Raw genomic sequence first — 20,209 nt, 5'->3', positions numbered from 1 at the left:
GCTTCCCACGGGTTTCCGGGCAGCCATCACACCTCGTGGGATCTACCCAAGACGTGAGGCACTGGAGTCAGAGCATGGCCAAAAGGGGCGGAACCAAACGGCGCAAGTCGAGGTCGGTTTAAAAGCGACTTTGGCGAACTTACCCAGGATCTACTGGCTGCCCCAGTGCATTTGCCACCAGGCACCGTTCAGTATAGGTCCATACAATTTTAGATCAGGCAGAATAGCACCCTGGGGGTCTCCTGGGCTATTGGTGACCTCTGGGTGGTGACCTCTTGGTAGTCAGAGAGTGAGGTGCCATGCCCATGAAAGGCAGGTGATGTGGTTTTGAAGGGTTGGGGTTGGTGCATGGCAGGTAAATAGGGGCTCTAGACGTGTCCATGTCTATGTGGAAGGTGACATGGCCCATGCGTGGGGAGTGTGGTGGACCCACAACTAACTTAGAGATCAGGGCACCCTTTCAAAATGGCGGCCCCATCTCAGAATTCAACTCACCAGTGCTGAAAAAAATTCTGATTGCAGGCTAAACCGGTGAGAAACTCCCCAGAGCCCAAAAGAGTGACTAAGTGTCATTGGATAGGGGTGAGTAATGCACCGGCAGTGCCGGTGGGAAGCTCCCTGAAAAACCCACCACAAATAAACTTGAAATTTTCCTGTTGAATCGCGCCTTATATAGCTACAAAGGTGGAGGGACGGAAGGTAATAAATTTGATCATTGTATTCCAACAATATGGTGTAATGTTTGGTGGAGTAGCTTGTCTTTTCCTGCCCATTAGTTCATAGATGTGACAACTCTGAAATCAAAGGTAAAGAAAAGCAGGGGAATTCTCAGCCAGTGGGATCCTCCAGTCTGCCGACAGCGCACTCACACCCGCAGGTTTCCCGATGGCATCAGGTGGCAACAATGCGAATCCCGTTGCCCAGCCGCAGTAACGGAGAATCCTGCTGCCGGTGGGGGCACGTTGTGCTGGAAAACGTGTCGACTGACTGGAGAACGAGAGGGGAGTCGGTGAGGGTGCTGCATTCAGGGGACCGCAAGGGCATCTCCTCTCTGCTGGAAATTGGGTGATCATAACAGTTTATGGGGTAACTAAAAAATGTGCTTTGTAGAATCACAGCTGACCCTTATTTTGCACATATTTTAATTTTATTAAAAAAAGGGTTCATCAACAGCAACTTGCATTTGGCGAGTCTAATACATTAATATTCCAAGGCACTTAATATTAGAGACATTGGCCAAGTAGCAGGGCATTTAGAAGGCTTAGCTGGGTAGCACTGTGGTGCAGTGGTTTGCACTGCTGCCTCACAGCACTGAGGACCCGGGTTCGATCCCGGCCCCAGGCCGTGTAGAGTTTGCAAATTCTCGCAGTGTCCGCATGGGTCTCACTCCACAACCCAAAAAGATATGCAGGTTAGGTGAATTGATCACACTAAATTGCCCCTTAATTGGAAGTGGTTACTCTAAATTTATACAAAAAAAATATACAAGGCTTAGCCAAAGGCACAGTGGAATGTAGGTCTTGGAAATTATTTTTAAGGCAAGCAACAACTAGGTATGTTCAGGAATTTGTACCAATAAAACTGAAACAAATGAAGAGAACCATCCCAAATAGATAAAATACAAGAAAGTATCCAAAACAGAAGCCAAGGGTTTACTCTTAACTCCTCCACTGTGAGCAGCATGTACAGATCAAAAACCGTTCAAATCTAAGGGAGAAAGTTGCATATAAAGTTCAACTAACCACAATGTGCCTCCTTCCCACTGGTACAGTCTGTCCAAGGTTTGTACTCCTAAAAGGCTATCTCCATTTTTACTTACCAATAGGGCGTTCCAATGAAAGTCTCTCTCTTTTGCAGTGTTTTCGTGTTTTTTGCCGAAACACCAAAGTCAGCTGTGAAGGAACAAATATTATTACAATATTAGATAACTCTTTGTATGAGGTGCTTGGCAATGAATCCAGTCTTCCAATTCAACATCATATGGATTTAATACTAAAACATTGCAGCATATTACCTGATTAAGAACAGAGCTGTAACCAATCCCATAAAAGTAACCTCATGTTTACATAACCTACAACAATTTCTATCAATTGGGCTGTCCTTAATAAAAAGCTGCACACAAAAGAGAGCCTGCATTTAGTTAGTGTCTTCACAACCACTCATCTCAACAGGTTTACTGTCAACTCGATGACAGACAAAATCAAAAGAAATCATACATCGTGATCGGCTTGGCAGCATGGAGAGCTCCTCCACAAAATCTGACTTAGATGGGTATGCATGGAAGACTACAGAATCCTCAAGCAGATCTTCTGTGGGGAACTGTCTCAGGGCAAACTACATGTGGGTGACTAACGATACAAACACACCCTAAAGAAAGAGACTTACAAACTTTTACACTGAACATGCAAAAACAGATTCAAAAACAGCTTCTTCCCCGGTGTTGTCAGACTCCTAAATGGCCCTCGTATGGACTGATCTGATTAATACTACACTCCTGTAAGCTTCACCAGATGTCGGTGTCTATGTATTTACATTGCGTACGTTGTGGAGCCCTATAATGTATTTTCTTTTCATGTACTAAATGATCTGTTTGAGCTGCTCGCAGAAAAATACTCGTCACTGTACCTCAGTACACGTGACAATAAACAAATCTAATCCAATCCTTTGCAAAACATTGTAGCTGACTAGACCTTGTGGAGATGAGCAATGAAATCTGGTTTAGCCTGCTTCGCAGGTCATCTACGTCAGACAGTCAAAGTCGGGGGGGGGGGGGGGGGGGGGGGGGGGCACGTCCCGCAGGGTGGGCCGTAGGCGGGTGTAGGATTGCGGAGGTGTCCGTCGTGGCACTCCCGATCATGCAAATCCGCGCACAATAGCTGGCTTTTAGTAATGCCGGCTGCAAGCGGCCTTCAAAATGGCTACGAACATGTTTTTAAAATGCGGTCGCACTGCGCATGCGTGCCCGCTCATCGGTGCGCATGTGCAGAGTTATACGGCCGCAGCGTTTTTTTGTACAAGCTCAGGGGAGTTTCTATTTGACACAATTTTACAGGAAAATAATGCAGAAACAAAGTGTTTTCATCCTCTAGAAATTGGAGGTTCAACAAATTTCACCTAAACATTACAAGGTCAGAGAAAATGGTGGGCCGCGAAGGTAAAAATGGATCGCCAGAAAAAAACATCTACATCAAACTCTCAACATCCAACATGCCAAGAGGAAGGCCAGAGCCTTGTGCAGCTACTGAACATCCTCCAAGGACCAAGAACTAGCAGTTTTGCAGACATTAAGCTGATCCCACATTGAACTTCTTAGTCATGAGAGAGAAGACATTGAAATCTCTTACAGCTTGGCAATACCTCAATACCGAGGAGTCTATCATCACAGCCAATGAAGTACTTTTGAAGTGTCGCAACTGCTGTAATGTTGGAAACTTGGCAGCCAATAGATAATTTATTTTTGCGATATTGAGGGATAAATATTGGCCATACAGTAGGGATAACTGATTTGAAATAGTGACACGAGATCTTTTACATCCACCTGAGGGGGAAGACCAGGCTTTTTATTCAAAAAACAGAGCTGCACTGTCTCCGTACTGGAGTGTCGTGACATTGAGCTCAAGACTTACAATGAAACTTGAACCCATTGGCACGAGGCAAGAATTACAGCCGACAAACAAGACAATAACAATAGTAAAAGGGTCAAAGTTCATTATCAATGTGCCACGTTTCCATCTGTAACGTTTAAAGTCATAATGTGCATCAATCTGATCAAATGGGCTGCTTATCTCTGGTGGGTGAATGCAAGATGACATTGGAGAAGGAAGAAAAATATCTAGTTGCCAAACCATGATCATTCCTGGGTCGGGTATGAGAACAGGAAGGACTCAGCAACATTATAAAAGCATTAGAAGCAAGAAGTAAAGAATATCGTTAGTCCTTCAACATTCAAGTCACATATTAAATGAATTGGGAGTGGAGGGAATAATTTTTTTTTGCTGTTTATTAAATAAGAGAATTTTGTACTTTGCCATGCATGCCAGTGTGCGAGTCAAATATGGCAGGGTTTTTTGGAAAAAGAATTCTTGGGATTTTCATATCTACGATGAAGGTTTAACTGATCAGTTCTCATACAATGTTACACAATCTTATTATGAAACAGGAAATACACAGGAAATCTTACAGGATTCAAACCTATTATTTAAAAAATGCAACAGGGAAGAACGAAAGATCCAGAATTCTAAACCATAACAAAAGTTGCCAAAACCCAAACATAATAGAACACTAACATTCAGATTGGCCACATTCAATACAGATCAGCCAGTGAAGTGGTTGTGTTTAAATAGTGCTACAATTTCCTGCAGTATCTTGGCAAACAACTTGCATAACTTATACGGTTTAGTGCAGAAGAATTTTAAAACAGCTCCAGAAGTAGACACCATCCTCTAATGATATAATAATCTGCCCTCCAGAATTGCGGAACAAAAAAAAAGATCAAGTAGGAATTGTAATGGCCCATTTAACGAAACAAAATCTTGTTCTGCAGTCGCATACGCATCAAAGACTAGCCAAAAGCAAGCAGAGATCCAGCTTTTTACAAATGGGTTGGGACCGAGTTCAATCCGCAATTAAGGATTTTCCTTAAAACTGGCATTGTGTTTCCACGAGGGAAGGCTTCAGCCTACTCGATCAAAAAAATCTCGGAACAAGTAGACTGGCACAAATTTGGCTGTGTCAGTAGATGATCAATAACTGACATAAATCGACCAGCAATGAAAAAATGAGACAAACAACCACAATCCAGTTATAAAATGAATCTAAATTACTATATCCTAAGTTACCCCCAATATTTATTGTACCGCCAATGCAAGTCTGCAAGCCTGTCCGTAAAACCGGCATTTCTGGTAAATTGGTATTACATAGATTCAGGAATTAGTTGCAGCATACACCTGTATGGAACAGTGTTATATTCTGTATTATCATGCTCCTGCATTGGTAACGAGTTTTTTTACTACTTTTGATGTGCTCTATGGGTAACATGATGGTACAGTGGTAAGCACTGCTGCCCGACAGCGCCAAGGCCCGGGTTCGATTCCGGCCCCGGGTCACTGTGTGGAGTTTGCACATTTCCCCCAGTGCGTGCGCAGGTCTCAACCAACCCCCCCCCCCCCCCCCCATCCCCCAAAGATGTGCAGGGTAGGTGAATTGGCCATGCTAAATTCTCCCTTAATTGGGGGAAATAAAAATTAAATGTGATCTATGTCCGCAAGTTGTTGTTATGAGTCAGACCAGAATCTGGGGCTTGCTACAAGTGTGGATCTTTTAGTTTTCAACTTACGCCAAGTACATAAAAAAAATAATTCAAAAAAAAATTCAAGCCAAGTACATGGGGCGAAATTCACCCAACGGGAGACTAAGTGCCGACGCTGGAGTTAAAACCGGAGTGTTTCACTCCGGCGTCGGAGGCCGCTCCTCGCCCCCTATTCTCCCACCCCCAGGGGGCAAGGAGCGGCGCCGCGTCAATTACGCGTGCCAGGCCTTGGCGCCGCGTCAAAGCGGCTCATGCACGGTTGCCGTCCTCCTCGCAGGCAAGACATGGAGGATTGATCTTGCGAGGCGGCAGAGGAAAAGAATGCTTCTCGCCCCCCCCCCCCCCCCCCCCCCCCCCACACACAGGCCGCACAAGCAGCGTTCGCGCGCTGTTCACGCCGGCAGCGACCAGGTGTGGTTGGCGTCGGCGTGAACCCATCGGATTGGGCAGGCTGCACGCCCATCCGGGTCGGAGAATCGGCGCTCGCCTGTTAGAAACGGCGAGCGGCGATTCTCCGAGGGCCTGTCGTGAAACGCGGCTTGCATTTTGGAGGGCGGTGGGAGAATCTCGTGCGGGTGCCAGGGCGGCGTGGCGGGAATCGCCCGGCACTCCCGCGATTCTCTCACCCGGCACTCCCGCGATTCTCTCACCCGGCGTGGGGGTCGGAGAATCGCGCCCATGGCTCCTGAGAGTTCAAAAATGACAAATGTGGTTTCAGAAAGCACCTCATGCCTTCAGGACATCTTTTTTTTTTTAAATTTTTATTGTCCTCCTTTTTCACATTTTCTCCCGAATTTACACCCATCAACAATAAACAATAATCAGCAACAGACATGTCAATCCCTGTAACAATAACAACAATCCCATCCTCCCACCAACCCCCAAACATTAGCCCCCATGTTAACATAAACAAATGACAGAAAGGAATCAGGGATTACCCATAGACATCCTTAATGTACACAGCCCCCCTACCCCCAATCTCCCCCCCAATTAATGTTCGATGTTATCCAGTTCTGGAAAGTGCATAATGAATAATGCCCATGACTTGTAGAACCCCTCCGTCCTTCCCCTCAGTTCAAACTCAACTTTCTCAAGGGTCAAGTATTCCAACAGGACCCCCCGCCATACCAGGGCACAGTGTGGAGGCTGCTTTCCATCCCAGCAGGATCCGCCTTCGGGCGATCAACGAGGCAAAGGCTACGATATCTGCCGCCGCTCCAGTTTCCAACCCTGGCTGATCCGACACCCCGAATATGGCCTCCCGGGGACCAGGGTCCAGTTTCACATGCACCACCTTGGAAATTACCCTAAACACCTCCTTCCAGTTGTCCAACTTGTTCTAGCTTTGGACAGGACCAAAGCATATGAACGTGATGACCCGACCCCCCGCCACCCGACCTCGGGCAACGCTCACACACATTTTCTACTCCTTCAAAGAATCGGCTCTGTATACCACCTTCAGCTGTATCAGCCCCAACCTCGCACACTAGGTGGAGGAATTTACTCTCCAGAGCACCTCACACCAGACCCCCTCCTCTATAACCTCTCCCAACTCTTCCTCCCACTTTGCTTTGATCCCTTCCAGTGGTGCCTTATCCTCTTCCAAAATAGCTCCGTACACTGCTGACACTACCCCCTTCTCCAGTCCCCTTGTCGTCAGCACCTCCTCCAGCAATGTGGAGGCCGGTTCCTCCGGGAAGCTCTGTTCCTTCCTGGCAAAATCTCGAACCTGCATGTATCTAAACATTTCTCCCTGCTCCAGCCCATACTTCACTTCCAGCTCCCTCAATCCTGTAAACCGACCCCCAAGAAACAAATCTTTTAGCGTCTTAATCTCACTTCCCTGGCTCAAATCTGTGGTTCCCCGAATCGGCATTTCCCTTGACCCTGCCCCCAACCCGAAGTGTTGGCGAAACTGCCTCCAGATTTTCAATTAAGCAATTATTACTGGACTCAGAGTATTTCCCCGGAGCTATCGGGAGCGGCGCCGTTGCTAGTGCTTTCAGTCTCGACCCCCTGCACAAACTCTCCTCTATTCTGACCCACTGGGAATCAACCCCTCTGACCCAGCTCCGCACCCTCTCCACATTCGCCGCCCAGTAGTAGTACATCAGGTTCGGGAGACCAAACCCCCTTCTAGCCTTCCCCTCTGTAGCAGCACATTTCTCACTCTGGCCACCTTCCCTCCCCATATGAACGAGGTAATCCTTCCCTCAATCTCCCTGAAAAAAGCCTTTGGGAGGAAAATCGGTAGGCATTGAAAAATAAACAGAAATCGCGGCGGCAACACATTGATTTTAACCACCTGGACCCAACCCGCCAGTGACGGAGGGAGACCATCCCTCCTTGCCAGATCGGCTTTCACTCTCCCCACCAAACTAGTGATGTTGTACCTGCGAAGCCTCCCCCGGGCAACCCGCACCTCCCGATACCTAAAGTGAGTCCCTGCCCTACGGAATGGCAGCCCCCCCACCCCTGGCCAAGACACCACAAAATACTCACTTGTCCAGGTTCAGCTTGTACCCCGAGAAAGACCCAAATACTCGCAGTAGCTCCAATATTCCTCCTATCGACGCACTCAGTTCCGACACATATCGCAGCAAGTTGCCAGAAGACAAGGACACCCTATGCTCTATTCCACCCCCACCATATTATTCCTTTCCATGCTCCCGAACTACTTAACGCAATGGCCAACGGCTCAATCGCAAGTGCAAACGGCAGGGGGGACATAGGATATGCCTGCCTCGTCCCACAGTGGAGAGAAAAGTATCTTGAGCTGATTGTTTGTGCAGACACTCTCCTTCGGCTCCTTATATAATAGCTTTACCCAGTTCACAAATCTTGGTCCAATCCCAAACCGCTCCAGAACTGCCATCAGGTACCCCCATTCTACACGGTCAGATGCCTTCGCAGCATCCAATGCCACAACCACCTTTGCCTCCTTCCCTTCCGCCAATGCTATAACGACGTTCAAAACCCTCCTAATGTTCGAAAACAGCTGCCTCCCTTTCACGAACCCCGTCTGATCCTCACCTATCACTTTTGGGAGGCTCTCCTCCAGCCTACCCGCCAGTACCTTTGCCAATACTTTTGCGTCCACATTCAGAAGTGATATGGGCCTATACGACCCACACTCCGTCGGATCCTTATCTTTTTTTAGCAACAGTGAAATCGATGCCTGCTCCAAGGTTTGTGGCAGCACCCCCTTCCCTACCGCCTCTTCAAACATCTCCATCATCAGGGGTGCCAACTTATCCTTGAATTTATAATATTCCACCAGAAACCCATCCGGTCCTGCCACCTTCCCCGACTGCATCCTCCCAATCGCGTCCTTTATCTCCTGCTCCACTATTGCTCCTTCTAATGTAGCCCTGTCCCCCTCCCCTAGCCTCGGGTACTCCACCCCATCCAAAAATTCCTGCATCTCACGGTCTCCCCCGGGGTGGCTCTGACCTGTACAACCTCTCGTAAAATTCCTCAAAGACCTTGTTAATCAGCTCCGGAGCCACCACCAATCCCTCCTGCCCTATCCCTCACCTGAAGAATTTCCATTGCCGCTGCCTCCCTCCGGAGCTGACCTGCTAATATATGCCCCGCCTTATCTTATAAATTGCACCCCTTGCTCGTCTCAGTTGGCGCACCGACTTCCTGGTGGACAGTTTATAGGAAGGCCTGTAGTTCCTTCCTATTTTCTAGCTTCGCTGGGTCCCCATCTTCTGCATTACTCCCATCTACCTCCAACATCTCACCTATTTCCCTCTGCCGCTCCAACTTCCTCTTTGTTGACCCTGGCCTTAAACAAAATTATCTCACCCCTTTAGAGCCTCCCAGACAACTGCCTTCGACACCTCAACCGTACAGTTGAACCCTACATATTCCTTAATTACCGTTTCAATTTTCTCACAGAACACTTGGTTCCCCAAAAGCCCCACATCCAGTTTCCACCCCGGCCTCTGCGCTACCCCCTTCTCCAGTACCATATCCACCCAATGCGGAGCGTGATCTGACACTGCAATTGCCGAGTATTCCGAACCCTTGGCCCCAGCCAGCAAAGCCTTTCTCACCACAAAAAAGTCGATCTGCGAGTATACCTTATGGACTGCTGAGAAAAACGAGTACTCCTGTTCCCTTGGGTGCAAGAACCTCCAAGATCCTTCCTCAAGGCCCCCCAAGTGTTTCGCGAACTGCTTTTCCTGCTCCACCGCCATCACCTCCATCATCTTTTCCACTGAGTAGTGCGGCCCCGCCTTGCGGTTCGGCTTCCACCATCGTGTCAGCACTTTTGCTCGTCCTCTCATTCAATGGCGAACCCGCATTTCCTCCTTTCTTTGACGCTGCTCTTCGCATCCTTTAGCGGCTTATTGTTTTTTCTTTCTTTTCTCTTCTCCCCCCTTCCACCCTCCTGTCCTTCATCAATCCGAATTATTCCTTTTTTTGGGGAAAAAAACAATTTTTCTTCCTTCACACACAAAACAAAAAAAGAGGGGAAAAAGAGGAGAAAAAAAAAAACTTTCACCGAACTTCTTCAAACATTCTTTCTTTCTCCTTGACACTCCCCCTGAACTCACCTGGGACCGGACTTCAGCCTTCTTTCTTCATTCTAGGTGGGAGCCATCCGATGTGGGACACCCCAACTGCATTGTGCCCTGGCCTCTGGCCTGCCGCCCCGGCTTCCTTTTAGCTCCGCCCCCGTTGCTCCGACCGCCATGCCACGCCACCCGCGCAGGAGTCTTCGCCTGCTTTTAAACCGGCCCCGCTAGCTGCCCATGACGGCCCCAAAGGCCAACGATAGGCCGGGGGGGGGGGGGGGGGGGGGGGGGGGGGGGGGCTGGCTCAGTTCCATCTTTAAACAGGACTAGAGACTCATATTGCCCCTCCAGAGACGAGGGGGAAACAGGATAGGATCATGACCATGGCAAAGTGGCACATACCCTCCCACACCACAATACGCCATAATCATCACGGGAAATCAGGATAAACCTCCCCCGCCATGATCAGGTGCGCCTCAATGTATATCCACCTTAACTGCAGATATGCCAATGGCATCAATGACCCAACAGAGCCTTCTCTTTCCGGATTCCAGACCATCTGCACAAGAGCAGATTAATCATGTCCACACTTGCAGAAATAAAATACACAAAAAACGTAGATCTATGGGAAGTTACATACACACTGCATAATGCAACCAAACCCCCCAAAACAGGCAAGGGAAGAGATGGAGGGGAAGAGAGGACTCGCAACAGTAACAACATGATCAGACTATAGTCAAGCCCTCAGGCTTTCCAAAAGAGAAAAGGAAAGAGTGAAAGAAAAGACCTTCAAGGGCTATCCCATCAGACAACGCCCACCAGTGAAGAGAACAGGCCACCATGAACAAGAGGGCGACCAGCCATACAGGCAGAACAACAGGGTACCCACCAAGGCACAGAACCCGGCCCATCCTCAGGCCCCTGTGTACCAGAGAAAGAAGGAAACAAAATCCAGTCTGGCAGGAGGCTCCTCTCAACACCCTCAGAGGGACATCCTGAGCCCCTGGAGGGCAACAGGATTACAGCCACAGCACTGGGCCTGGCCGAGCCCAGCATCAACAAACACACAAGAAACTATACCCCAGGGCAGTGATGGGCTAGTGAGTAGGCTGCACGAGTAGCCCTCTATGATGTCTGTGCTCCGTACGAGTGGCCTCCATCATCACCATGGGCCGCACAGTGAAATTGGGCACTGGCATTAACCACAACCGCACGAATAAGATTAAATACACACCAAATATTTCATAACCAGTTACAGAAGATGGTTAAATAAATAGAACATGTCATCAACTTCAAATGGCAAAAACAAATGTAATATTTATACTGACATTATTGTGACTTCTGGTTGCATCTACAGTATGAATTTTCTTACACTAGCAACTAGCGTGGGCAGAGGTGATTTTTCGCCTGCAATGACTCGTTCCACAAGTTCAGGTGCCAATGATGTCGGCGAGAAAAACCCAGTTTTCATCTTCTCACTCTGGGTAGATTTGAGATTTCAAGAACTGCTGGATTTCTGGTAGAAACGCCAAGACGCTGTACAGTATTTTACCACGGCTTAACCATTGTACTTCAGTGTGCATGACAAGTTCTCCATATTCTGATTCAATTTGGTCCACAAGTCCTACAAACTGACGGTGATGCAGGGGGGCAAGCACGTGTGAAGTTAACAATCTGTACCACTTTGTCCATTACAGCTTCCAATCCTCTCCCTTGTCAAGTTTAGTGCAGAGCACTTCTTATTTGCTGTGCATTGTATAATGCACTACGTCAGATACACGGGCAGCACGGTGGCAGTGGTTAGTAGTGCTGCCTCACAGAGCAGAAGACTCAGGTTCAATCCCAGCCCCAGGTCAGTGCCTGTGTGGAGTTTGCACAGTCTCCCAGTGTTTGCGCAAGTTTTACCCACAACCCAAAGCATGCAGGGCAGGTGGATTGGCTATGCTAAACTGCCCCTTAATTGGAAAACTTCAAAAAACTGTCAGGTACACAAGCTTTCAACAAAGCTCCAAATCCATGGTATATTCCGATCACGGAGGGGCACCCATATCTGACTCATACTTTTAAAAATAATCAGTAAACACCTCAAAAAATACCGAGCCCATTGCTCGTCCATGTATTGGCAAGAGATCTAAAAATTCTTCTGTCATGTCCAGATCATCGTCAACACAACAAATCATTATGCAGAGCTGAGCAATGTTGTTAACATTGTTGAATTCATCCCATGCTAGACTGATAGCCTCACTTGAATGTATAGATGTATAGATCTGAAAACTTGCTCTGCCAGATCAGCAGAGATTTATTGCACTCTGGGACTCACTGAGTTACAGACATTTAGCATGTTTGATAATTTCCTCTTGGCTTTTAGACACAGCAAATAAAACACCTGAAGATTCAATGATGTATTCTTTCTCTAATTCACCTAGAGAGTGGCTTTCCATTTTTTGCAAGTAATCAAGCAATTTGAAAGCTAGTCAGTCACTGTCAGTTCCTTTCACTGATTCTCCAAGTACTTGCCTCTTGTGTATTCATGGCTTCCTTCAGATTTGAAAGCTGTTGAGCACGTTGAGCAGAACCTACTGCAAATTTTGTCATGAGGGGAATGGCATATTTCATAATGTCTGTTAACATGGGTATTTTGGGCAGCAGGGTGGCACAGTGGGTTAGCCCTGCTGCCTCACGGCACCGAAGTCCCAGGTTTGATCCCAGCTCTGGGTCACTGTCCGTGTGAAGTTTGCACATACATTCTCCCTGTGTCTGCGTGGGTTTTACCTCCACAACCTAAAGATGCCCAGAGTAGGTGGATTGGCCAAGTTAAATTGCGAGGCAGCAGGGCTAACCCACTGCGCCACCGTGCTGCCCGCAAATAGATAAACATGACCACCAACTAAATGCAGCAAGATCCCACAAATTAAGACATTGAAATATTAACCTAGATTATGCACCCAAGGGTTGGAATGACCCCAACTCAAGATAAAATGCTATCAACTAAGCCAAGGTGACCGTTCCTAGCGCAAAGAGGCAACTTTAAATTATTAATGTCTATGTTAATGTCACTGCTTGGGAGTTAAACATACAAATGTCATGATTGTCTGGGAACCTACTGATCTAAGTGAATCTTAGTCAGATTTAATATTCCTCATGGATAATGTGCTTGTGTTGTACATCATATTGCAGTGTTCAGATTTGTATTGATCAAATGTACTCATTGATTAGTTGTCGGATAACTCGATCTCAAATTGGTTGAACAAGTACAGCAGAGTTACAAATTCCAGAGAGATCAGTTGAAAAGCAAGCATTCAATTCGCTACTGATAAAAAGCGGCATCAGAAAACTGAACCCGTTGAACCTTGCCAGCAACTTGCATGTGATGTAGAAACATGTCCCAAAGCAATTGCACCCAGATGTAATCAGAAAATGGACACAGCCAAAAGAGATGATCAAACGTTTTGCTCAAAGAGCAGAACTTGCTGAAGGTCCATTTGCGGGAAATGGGGGGGGGGGGGGGGTGAGAAACGCTTAACGCTGGGAATTCCACAGCAAATGACCCCTAAAAGCACAGCGACCAATGGTGGAGGGAAAAAAAAGGAAGGAAATAAAATAGGGAAGTGAGAGGAGCAGATATTTAGGCGGGATAGTTTGGAAGGCTGGAGATAAAAATAAAAAGGGTGGGAGGTGCAGGAGGTCATCAGAGGAGTTAATAAACAAGTGGACAAGAAGTTTCAATCGGAAGGTAGAGGGTGGAAAAGAAATCGGGGTGGATGGATGCCGGTTGGGGTGGGGTGTTGGGGAGCAAAATTATGATTTTCCCGTCTTTACCTGGAAGAAATTGTGGCTCAACCAGCATCACGGGCAAACAGTCCAACAGTGGAAGCACTGGGTGGGCTGGAAGAGGTGTGGAGAGATAGTCCTGGGTGTTGTCTCCATGCACATGTGGAAGCAGTACAATCATGAGAATTTTAAAATCATGAAACATAATAGTAAAGGCGCAAACTGGTCTGGAAATCCCCTAAATGCTGTGTATGTGCGCGTGCTTAGCTTCATCAAATGTGTGGGAGGGAAAGTGGCAATTTTCATGAGAGAAAGCTTTAGATCTACACACATTAAACCTGATGTTTTCCCTTTCAGTTTCGTCAGTTAGCCTTTAACTATGATGTTGTATTAGCATTTAATTCAATTCTCCAATGCAAAACCACAAACAAATATTCATCTAATCCAATTATTAGACTTGGGGTGCACACAACAGATTTGTGCGCTTTACCAGAACATTGCTGGATATATGCACATCAAACGCTCAGCCACAGAGTTCATGTCAGGGCCAGTCAGCTTGGGCGGTGCCATTTTACACTAGCTTGGAAAATCCCCATGTTGTCAACTCAAAACAGAAACAATAAAATTCTACTAATAAAGTTCAAAACTGGCAAATCTGTGTTAAATTGCATAGCATTTGCAGTGCCTGAAACCTTTGTTTTAACCCTTTGCTGAAGATCAGATTTTTAAAAATGCCTTACTGTAAATTCCAATGTTGGAAGTTAATTAAAAAATGGCCTAAAACTAGTCCCCCGTGTGCATTTTAAATAGGTACTGTTAATTCCAATAGAATTAAATTGTATTTCTTGATTAACTATAGTAAATTTCTATTGGCACATTTCAAAACTATTTCAGCCAAGCTCAATTCTATCTGTATCCAAGATCCACATGTATTTCCAGCACAGATCACTGGATAGTGATGAGGAAAGTTTTCTTTCCGCAACACAGCATTCCCACTCTCTCATACAAGTACTGCTTTTTAAACATTTTTGTTCTGATTCTGTGAACAGTGTTCAAAATATTGTAACTAAATATAATCAGAAGTTCAACCTCTACAAAAAGTGGTCTCGTGTCATAATTTCTCCCGGTCTTTGAAATTTCATTTGATCCAGCATTCATTGCATTTTGGAGGAAGAAAGTTCCAGATTTACTATCTCGCTTGCTAAAACTAGCTTTGTAATCACGATGAATTAGTTGTACAAGCAAAATAGTAAAACACGTAGTTTATAGTTTGTAAGACTTGCGTTTGCTTACATAGCTGCAGTTAGGCTGGTCATACAGGAAAAAAAAAGGTGCTGGATGAAATCCAGAATGCAAAAGTAGGCTTCAAACCTGGAGATAAAAGTCACTACACAGCAATGTAAAGGGTGAAAGGAATCACCTGCAGCACAGGAATAATGAATGGTACAGTCCAGGCATCATCACAACACATGCTCAACTTGGCAGACACAGTGCTCATTCAGACCCGTCTCAGCCAAGAAGTTCCCCGGTTTGAACTGGAAACCAGCTCCAGTGATTAGGCATTCCTCACACAAATAAGATGTGCAAGACGGCGGCCCATTTTACAGGCACTTGGTGTCCCAGGCAAAAAAGAATTCAACTGGAGAAAATGCATTCAATTTTTATGGCAATAATATATAGGCCTGAGATCTGCCATCCGCGGAGTCAGCAGGGAACAACCAATTCAGAACCCCACTGCCATTTTATGCTCTGTTGTGTTTTGATTGGAATATGACAGGACTTTCACCCCCAATTTGGGAGTTAGTCCTGCTTTGGAAAACTGTCAGCCAATCGGGCTGGCTGGCTGCTTTACAGCAATAGCGCTGCAGTGGCTGGATGTTGGAGGCCACTGGACCCAAGGGGAGGACATCCCGACTCAGATGGGGACTTCTGATGAAGGTGACCCCCACTCGCCCCCTGCTTGAGATTGACGTTCCTTCATTTTCACCACCCCTAAGCTGTCATCCGCCTGCCAGACTAAAGATTTAAGGCTCGGCAGGAAATATGGCTTCAGTGGCCGAAACAGGCCACTGAGGGGCCTCAATTAGGTCAAGGGTGGGCTTCACGTCGGTGGCCCTGCCTACCCGAGCCTAAATTTGCTGCGAGGTCAGGGAAGGGTTAAGCAGGAACCCAAAGGGAATCCCACCCGTGCAATTTTATACTCGCCCCAAACACCACCTCAAAACCTACTGAGTTTGTGAAGGGGGCGTAAAGCTCTGGCCCTAATCTTTTTAGATGTTTAACCAAAGCAGGTCACAGATGAGGATTATGCCATTCATTTCCAAAATCTCTTATAAAATTTACGTAAGTGGTTGACATTTGAGGATATCGACATTGAACACTAAGAAAAATAAAAGATTTGCATTCATATAGAGATTTTCACAACCTTGGAATGTCCCAAAATACTTCATAGCCAATGAAGCACATTTGAAGTTTCGTATTTCCTACATTACGGCAGTGACATCAGTCAGTTTGCACACTGACAGCTCCCACAAACAGCAATTTGATAACAATCTGAATCTATTTCACTGAAGTATAAATATTAAACAGGCTTCAGATAAGAACCCCAAAAAGTGCTGGGAACCAACAAAAAAAGAAATCAGCTGGTCTGGCAGAATCCATAGAGAGGGAAACACGTTTAAAGTCCAATAGGATCCTTTGTCGGATTCCAAAGGAGTGACATATTGGACTTGAAGCGTCAACTCTGCTTTCCCTCTCCACAGATGCCGTCAGACTGGATGTTTTTCTCCAGCAGCTTTAGCCGGAATTTTGTTGCCGAGCACTGGTGGCAGATTTCTCTGGCACTGCCAGCAGCGCACCCCTACCCACAGGTTTCCTGGAAACCAGACTAGATATTGGAGGACCTTCTCTGGGGTTTAGGAAGGCTGGTGTGGCATCACTACTTCCTGGTTGGGACTCTTTGTGATCAGGGGGCACTCCAGAATATTTTACGTTACAGAGAGCAGCATGATGAGGTGGTAGTTGCATGGGTCTGAGTGATTTCCCTCACTCAACAATGGCCAGTCACCCACAAGCCAATGCCAAAATACCTGGCATCACACATGACAATCCATTGATCTACCAGCTGAAATGCTTACCCCCCACCAGCTGCCATTTAAACTAGCCCAGGACTTTTCCATGATGTTCTGTGGTAGAGCCCGTGATGTCATTGTGATGGACTTGGCAAGCAGCCTATCAGTGCATCTGGAGCACTGAGGCATCTCCTGCTCTCGCTTGAGATTGGTGGAGCCATTCAGAACCTTCTGGAAGAACAGCAGGTCATGTGAAGAGTTTTATTTTGTCAGTTGTGAAAGATTCAGGCTTGAAGCAGCTTTAAGGCTCTCTCTCAGCTGTCTCTCTGCTAGTTGATTTAAGAGGCTCCCAGCCAGACCGGTGAAGGAAACTACTGGTTTAAAAGGCTGTGAGCAAGTTCACCCACCAGGTTTGTAACAGTTTACTCCTCCTTCTGAGGGCTGGAAAAAGCCCAGTGTGAGGACTCTCTTCACGATACAGCCAGAATATTTGTACAGAGATCAGACACACAGGAAAGGCAGAGTGGACATAGAATCAGCTATGAACTCTCGGGTAGAGAACTCCAGTAATATCTCAGGGAGACAGAGGCTCTGTCTAGTGGTCGAAGGTTAGAATTGCACTGACTCGAATCCCCTGTTTAAATAGTTTTCTGCATTCGGAGAAGATCGACGCCTACAGAAGCCACAATGTCAGCAGTGAAAATTCATCTCAAAACCTTTCCTCCAATTCCCATCATTTTAATCCTTCCCTTACCCCTTCACCTCGTCTGTCCTGTGTGTGTCTTGGTGGAGGGTGGGACGGGGTTTTGAGAATAGATAGATGAGAAGAACATTGTTCCATTATTTTCATTATATGTTCATATTTTACTCTTATAAATAAACAGTGGGATAATGTTTTACTTATAATTCTGGTGCCTGTAACTCATTGGAGCAGTCAAGGGTTAAAGCTATCAGGAAAACACAAATTATTGGTTAATTCACTCATGTTGCGACTCCAGGGTCAGGAACTAACCGTGCACTTGCCCTGGGTGACAACACCCTTCAAATAAAAAAGTCCCACCTCTCGGTTGACTGCAAGCATTACCAACCACAGTTTGGTAACTGACCCAAGCAGTGAATTCACAGGTTTCAACCTTCCACAAATATCTGGATAATCCTCAAGCACTTAAGGACAGGCCAGGGGTGATATGGTAAATTGCTCCACAAGTAGAACATGAGGGATAGCTCAAACTGTGACTACCCAAGTCAGACCATTCCACACATACGGAACCTCTGCCCCGAGGGATCCATTCCTGGTGACATTTCAACTATTTACACTCCATCAGCTGAAACTACTGAATGAATGTTAACCTCTATTTTGAATTATAATTGCTTCCCCAACAATATGAAAAAAACCTCGAACAGTGAAGCCCATCAGTGTTGCATTGGAGAGTCAGCTGAGATTTTGTGTTTGTGTTCGAGCAGGTCACAGAGCAACGGTTAACATTTAATAGAAGTTGCTTACAAATATTAGAACAGTTGTTCTCCTTACATGTGAAGGAACATCAGAAATTGGGTACAGAACATCTTATTCAAAGCACCCAAAAAACAAACTTGACATTTTCATAAAAAGTAACTTCTTAAAAATGAAATGCCAGACCACACCGCCTCCTCCTGCGGTGCGTCATTCAACGATTACAAAAGAGAATATGATTTTGAAAGCTTTTCAAAAAAAGTAAACCAAAATCAATTTTCCCTTGTGGTCTTGCCCGACCACGTGTTTCCTGTGGCTGAGTTGCAGGAAATTTACTTCACAAAGTATTTTGAATCTTGTGTGAAGGCACTCAGTTCAGGTTCAGTTGAAAATGGAAAGCCCTGGTTTGCAAAAGACATTTCCTCTCCCCACTTGTACAACACTCTGGGCTAGTGCCCGGTGAATTTCAGCCCCACTTGACCCGGAGTCACGGCAGAATTGAATTAACCAATAATTCTTCTAAAAATACCCAAGTCTTCAGCCCTTGGCTTACCCAAGAATGTAAATTCAAACACATTTACTTTAACCAAAATGGAATATGCAGCATATACAATTGGTTAACCATTATCTAATTCCCCGCTTTAACCTGCCCCCCACCCTTTACACAAACAAGATAGACTAACAGAGGGGAAGAAAAGGGTAAAACAAAACATGAGAAAGAGAGTACTTTTTTCAGATGGGTGTTTCCAGCACTTTACCCCGGTTTAAATTTTTCTTTCAGTTTGCTGTTTTTACTGTAGATTCAGGAATATAGCACTCAGCTTTTCTGGAGAAGGAGAAAAAGCAGATCCCTGTCTTTCGGTGTCCAGGTGTCAAACTGAACTCTTTGAGATTCTGAAAACCATTCCACTGGGACAGGATCCAATCACCACCTGCTACCGGGCTGAGTGCAGCCTTTTGGGCCAATTCATTGGCACCCCAGCCAATCAAACTGAGCCCCAGCCTATCTCTCTCTATCTCAGGTGCTGAAAAGTCTGAAGCTCCTGTTGAAACTCGCAGAATATTCTCTCCTGTAACTTCTGAATTCCTCTTTGTCTCTATTGCTTGACGTAGAGATACATGTTCATTAATCACTCGTGGATCAAAAATGATAATGGTAAAATAAAAGAAAGGGGAAATAAGAGAATAAACAGGAAGGACCAATGCACCACAACAGTGCAGCAAAAACAGAGAAAGCAAACAAGCTTTCACCAATCTGTCAGGTTCTTGGCAGAAAAGTTACCCCAGTATATTGCAACATTTTTTACAGAGGCCTCCTTTAAAGCCCGTCACTGCTCAATACACAATCTACAATCAAAAAACATTCCTTCCTCTTGGGTTGCCAATGCAAACCTTACATGCTAGTTTTGTTTACGGTGCTCTGCAAAAACATACACCTCTTTCACAGGATGATGTTTTATCTAAAAGGCCAGGAATGACAATTCAGAATTTTTCAAAAATTCTTTCATGGGATGCGGGTGACACTGGCTAGGCCAACATTTATTGCCCATTGCCAATTGTCCTGGAGAAATTGCTGGTGAGTCACCTTCTTGAACCACTGCAGTTGCTGAGGTGTAGGTTACACCATTGCCGCTTTAGGAAAGCAGTTCCGGAATTTTGAGCCAGTGACAGTGAAAGAACAGCGATATAATTCCAAGTCAGGACAGCGATCGTCTTGGAGGAAAACGTGCAGGCGATGGTGTTCCCAAGCATCTGCTGCCCTTGTCCTAGATGGTAATGGTTGTAGGTTTGAAAGGTGCTGACTAAGGAGCCTTGGTGAGTTGTTGCAGTACATCTTGTAGATGGTACACACTGCTGCTACTGTGCAACAGTGGTGGAGGGAGCGTATATTTCAGATGTGGATAGGGTGCCAATCAAGCGGACTGCTTTGTCCTGGATGGTTTCAAGCTTAGAGCGATGGAGCTACACTCACCCAGGCAAGTAAGAGTATTCCATCACATTCCTGACTTGTAAATGGTTGACAGGCTTTGGGGACATCAGGCAGTGACTCAATCACCACAAAATTCCAAGCTTCTGA

At 46.0% G+C, this 20,209-nt stretch overlaps 2 protein-coding genes across 4 annotated transcripts in view; one reads left to right on the top strand and one right to left on the bottom strand.

The window, feature by feature from the left end:
- LOC119965166 (EF-hand calcium-binding domain-containing protein 9-like) overlaps positions 1-20,209 on the top strand; it is a 583,421-nt gene that overhangs the window by 395,259 nt on the left and 167,953 nt on the right. The window lies entirely within an intron of this gene.
- The window catches only part of stk10 (serine/threonine kinase 10), a 136,129-nt gene that overhangs the window by 52,140 nt on the left and 63,780 nt on the right, over positions 1-20,209 (bottom strand). For both annotated transcript variants that reach the window (XM_038795537.1, XM_038795539.1), the window contains exon 5: positions 1,820-1,892. In XM_038795537.1, the coding sequence (XP_038651465.1) occupies positions 1,820-1,892 (73 nt within the window). The remainder of the gene's footprint in view (positions 1-1,819; positions 1,893-20,209) is intronic.

This window comes from Scyliorhinus canicula, chromosome 4, assembly GCF_902713615.1.
Source record: "Scyliorhinus canicula chromosome 4, sScyCan1.1, whole genome shotgun sequence".
Classification (NCBI taxonomy): domain Eukaryota; kingdom Metazoa; phylum Chordata; class Chondrichthyes; order Carcharhiniformes; family Scyliorhinidae; genus Scyliorhinus; species Scyliorhinus canicula.
This window is presented reverse-complemented; position numbering and strand designations above follow the sequence as displayed.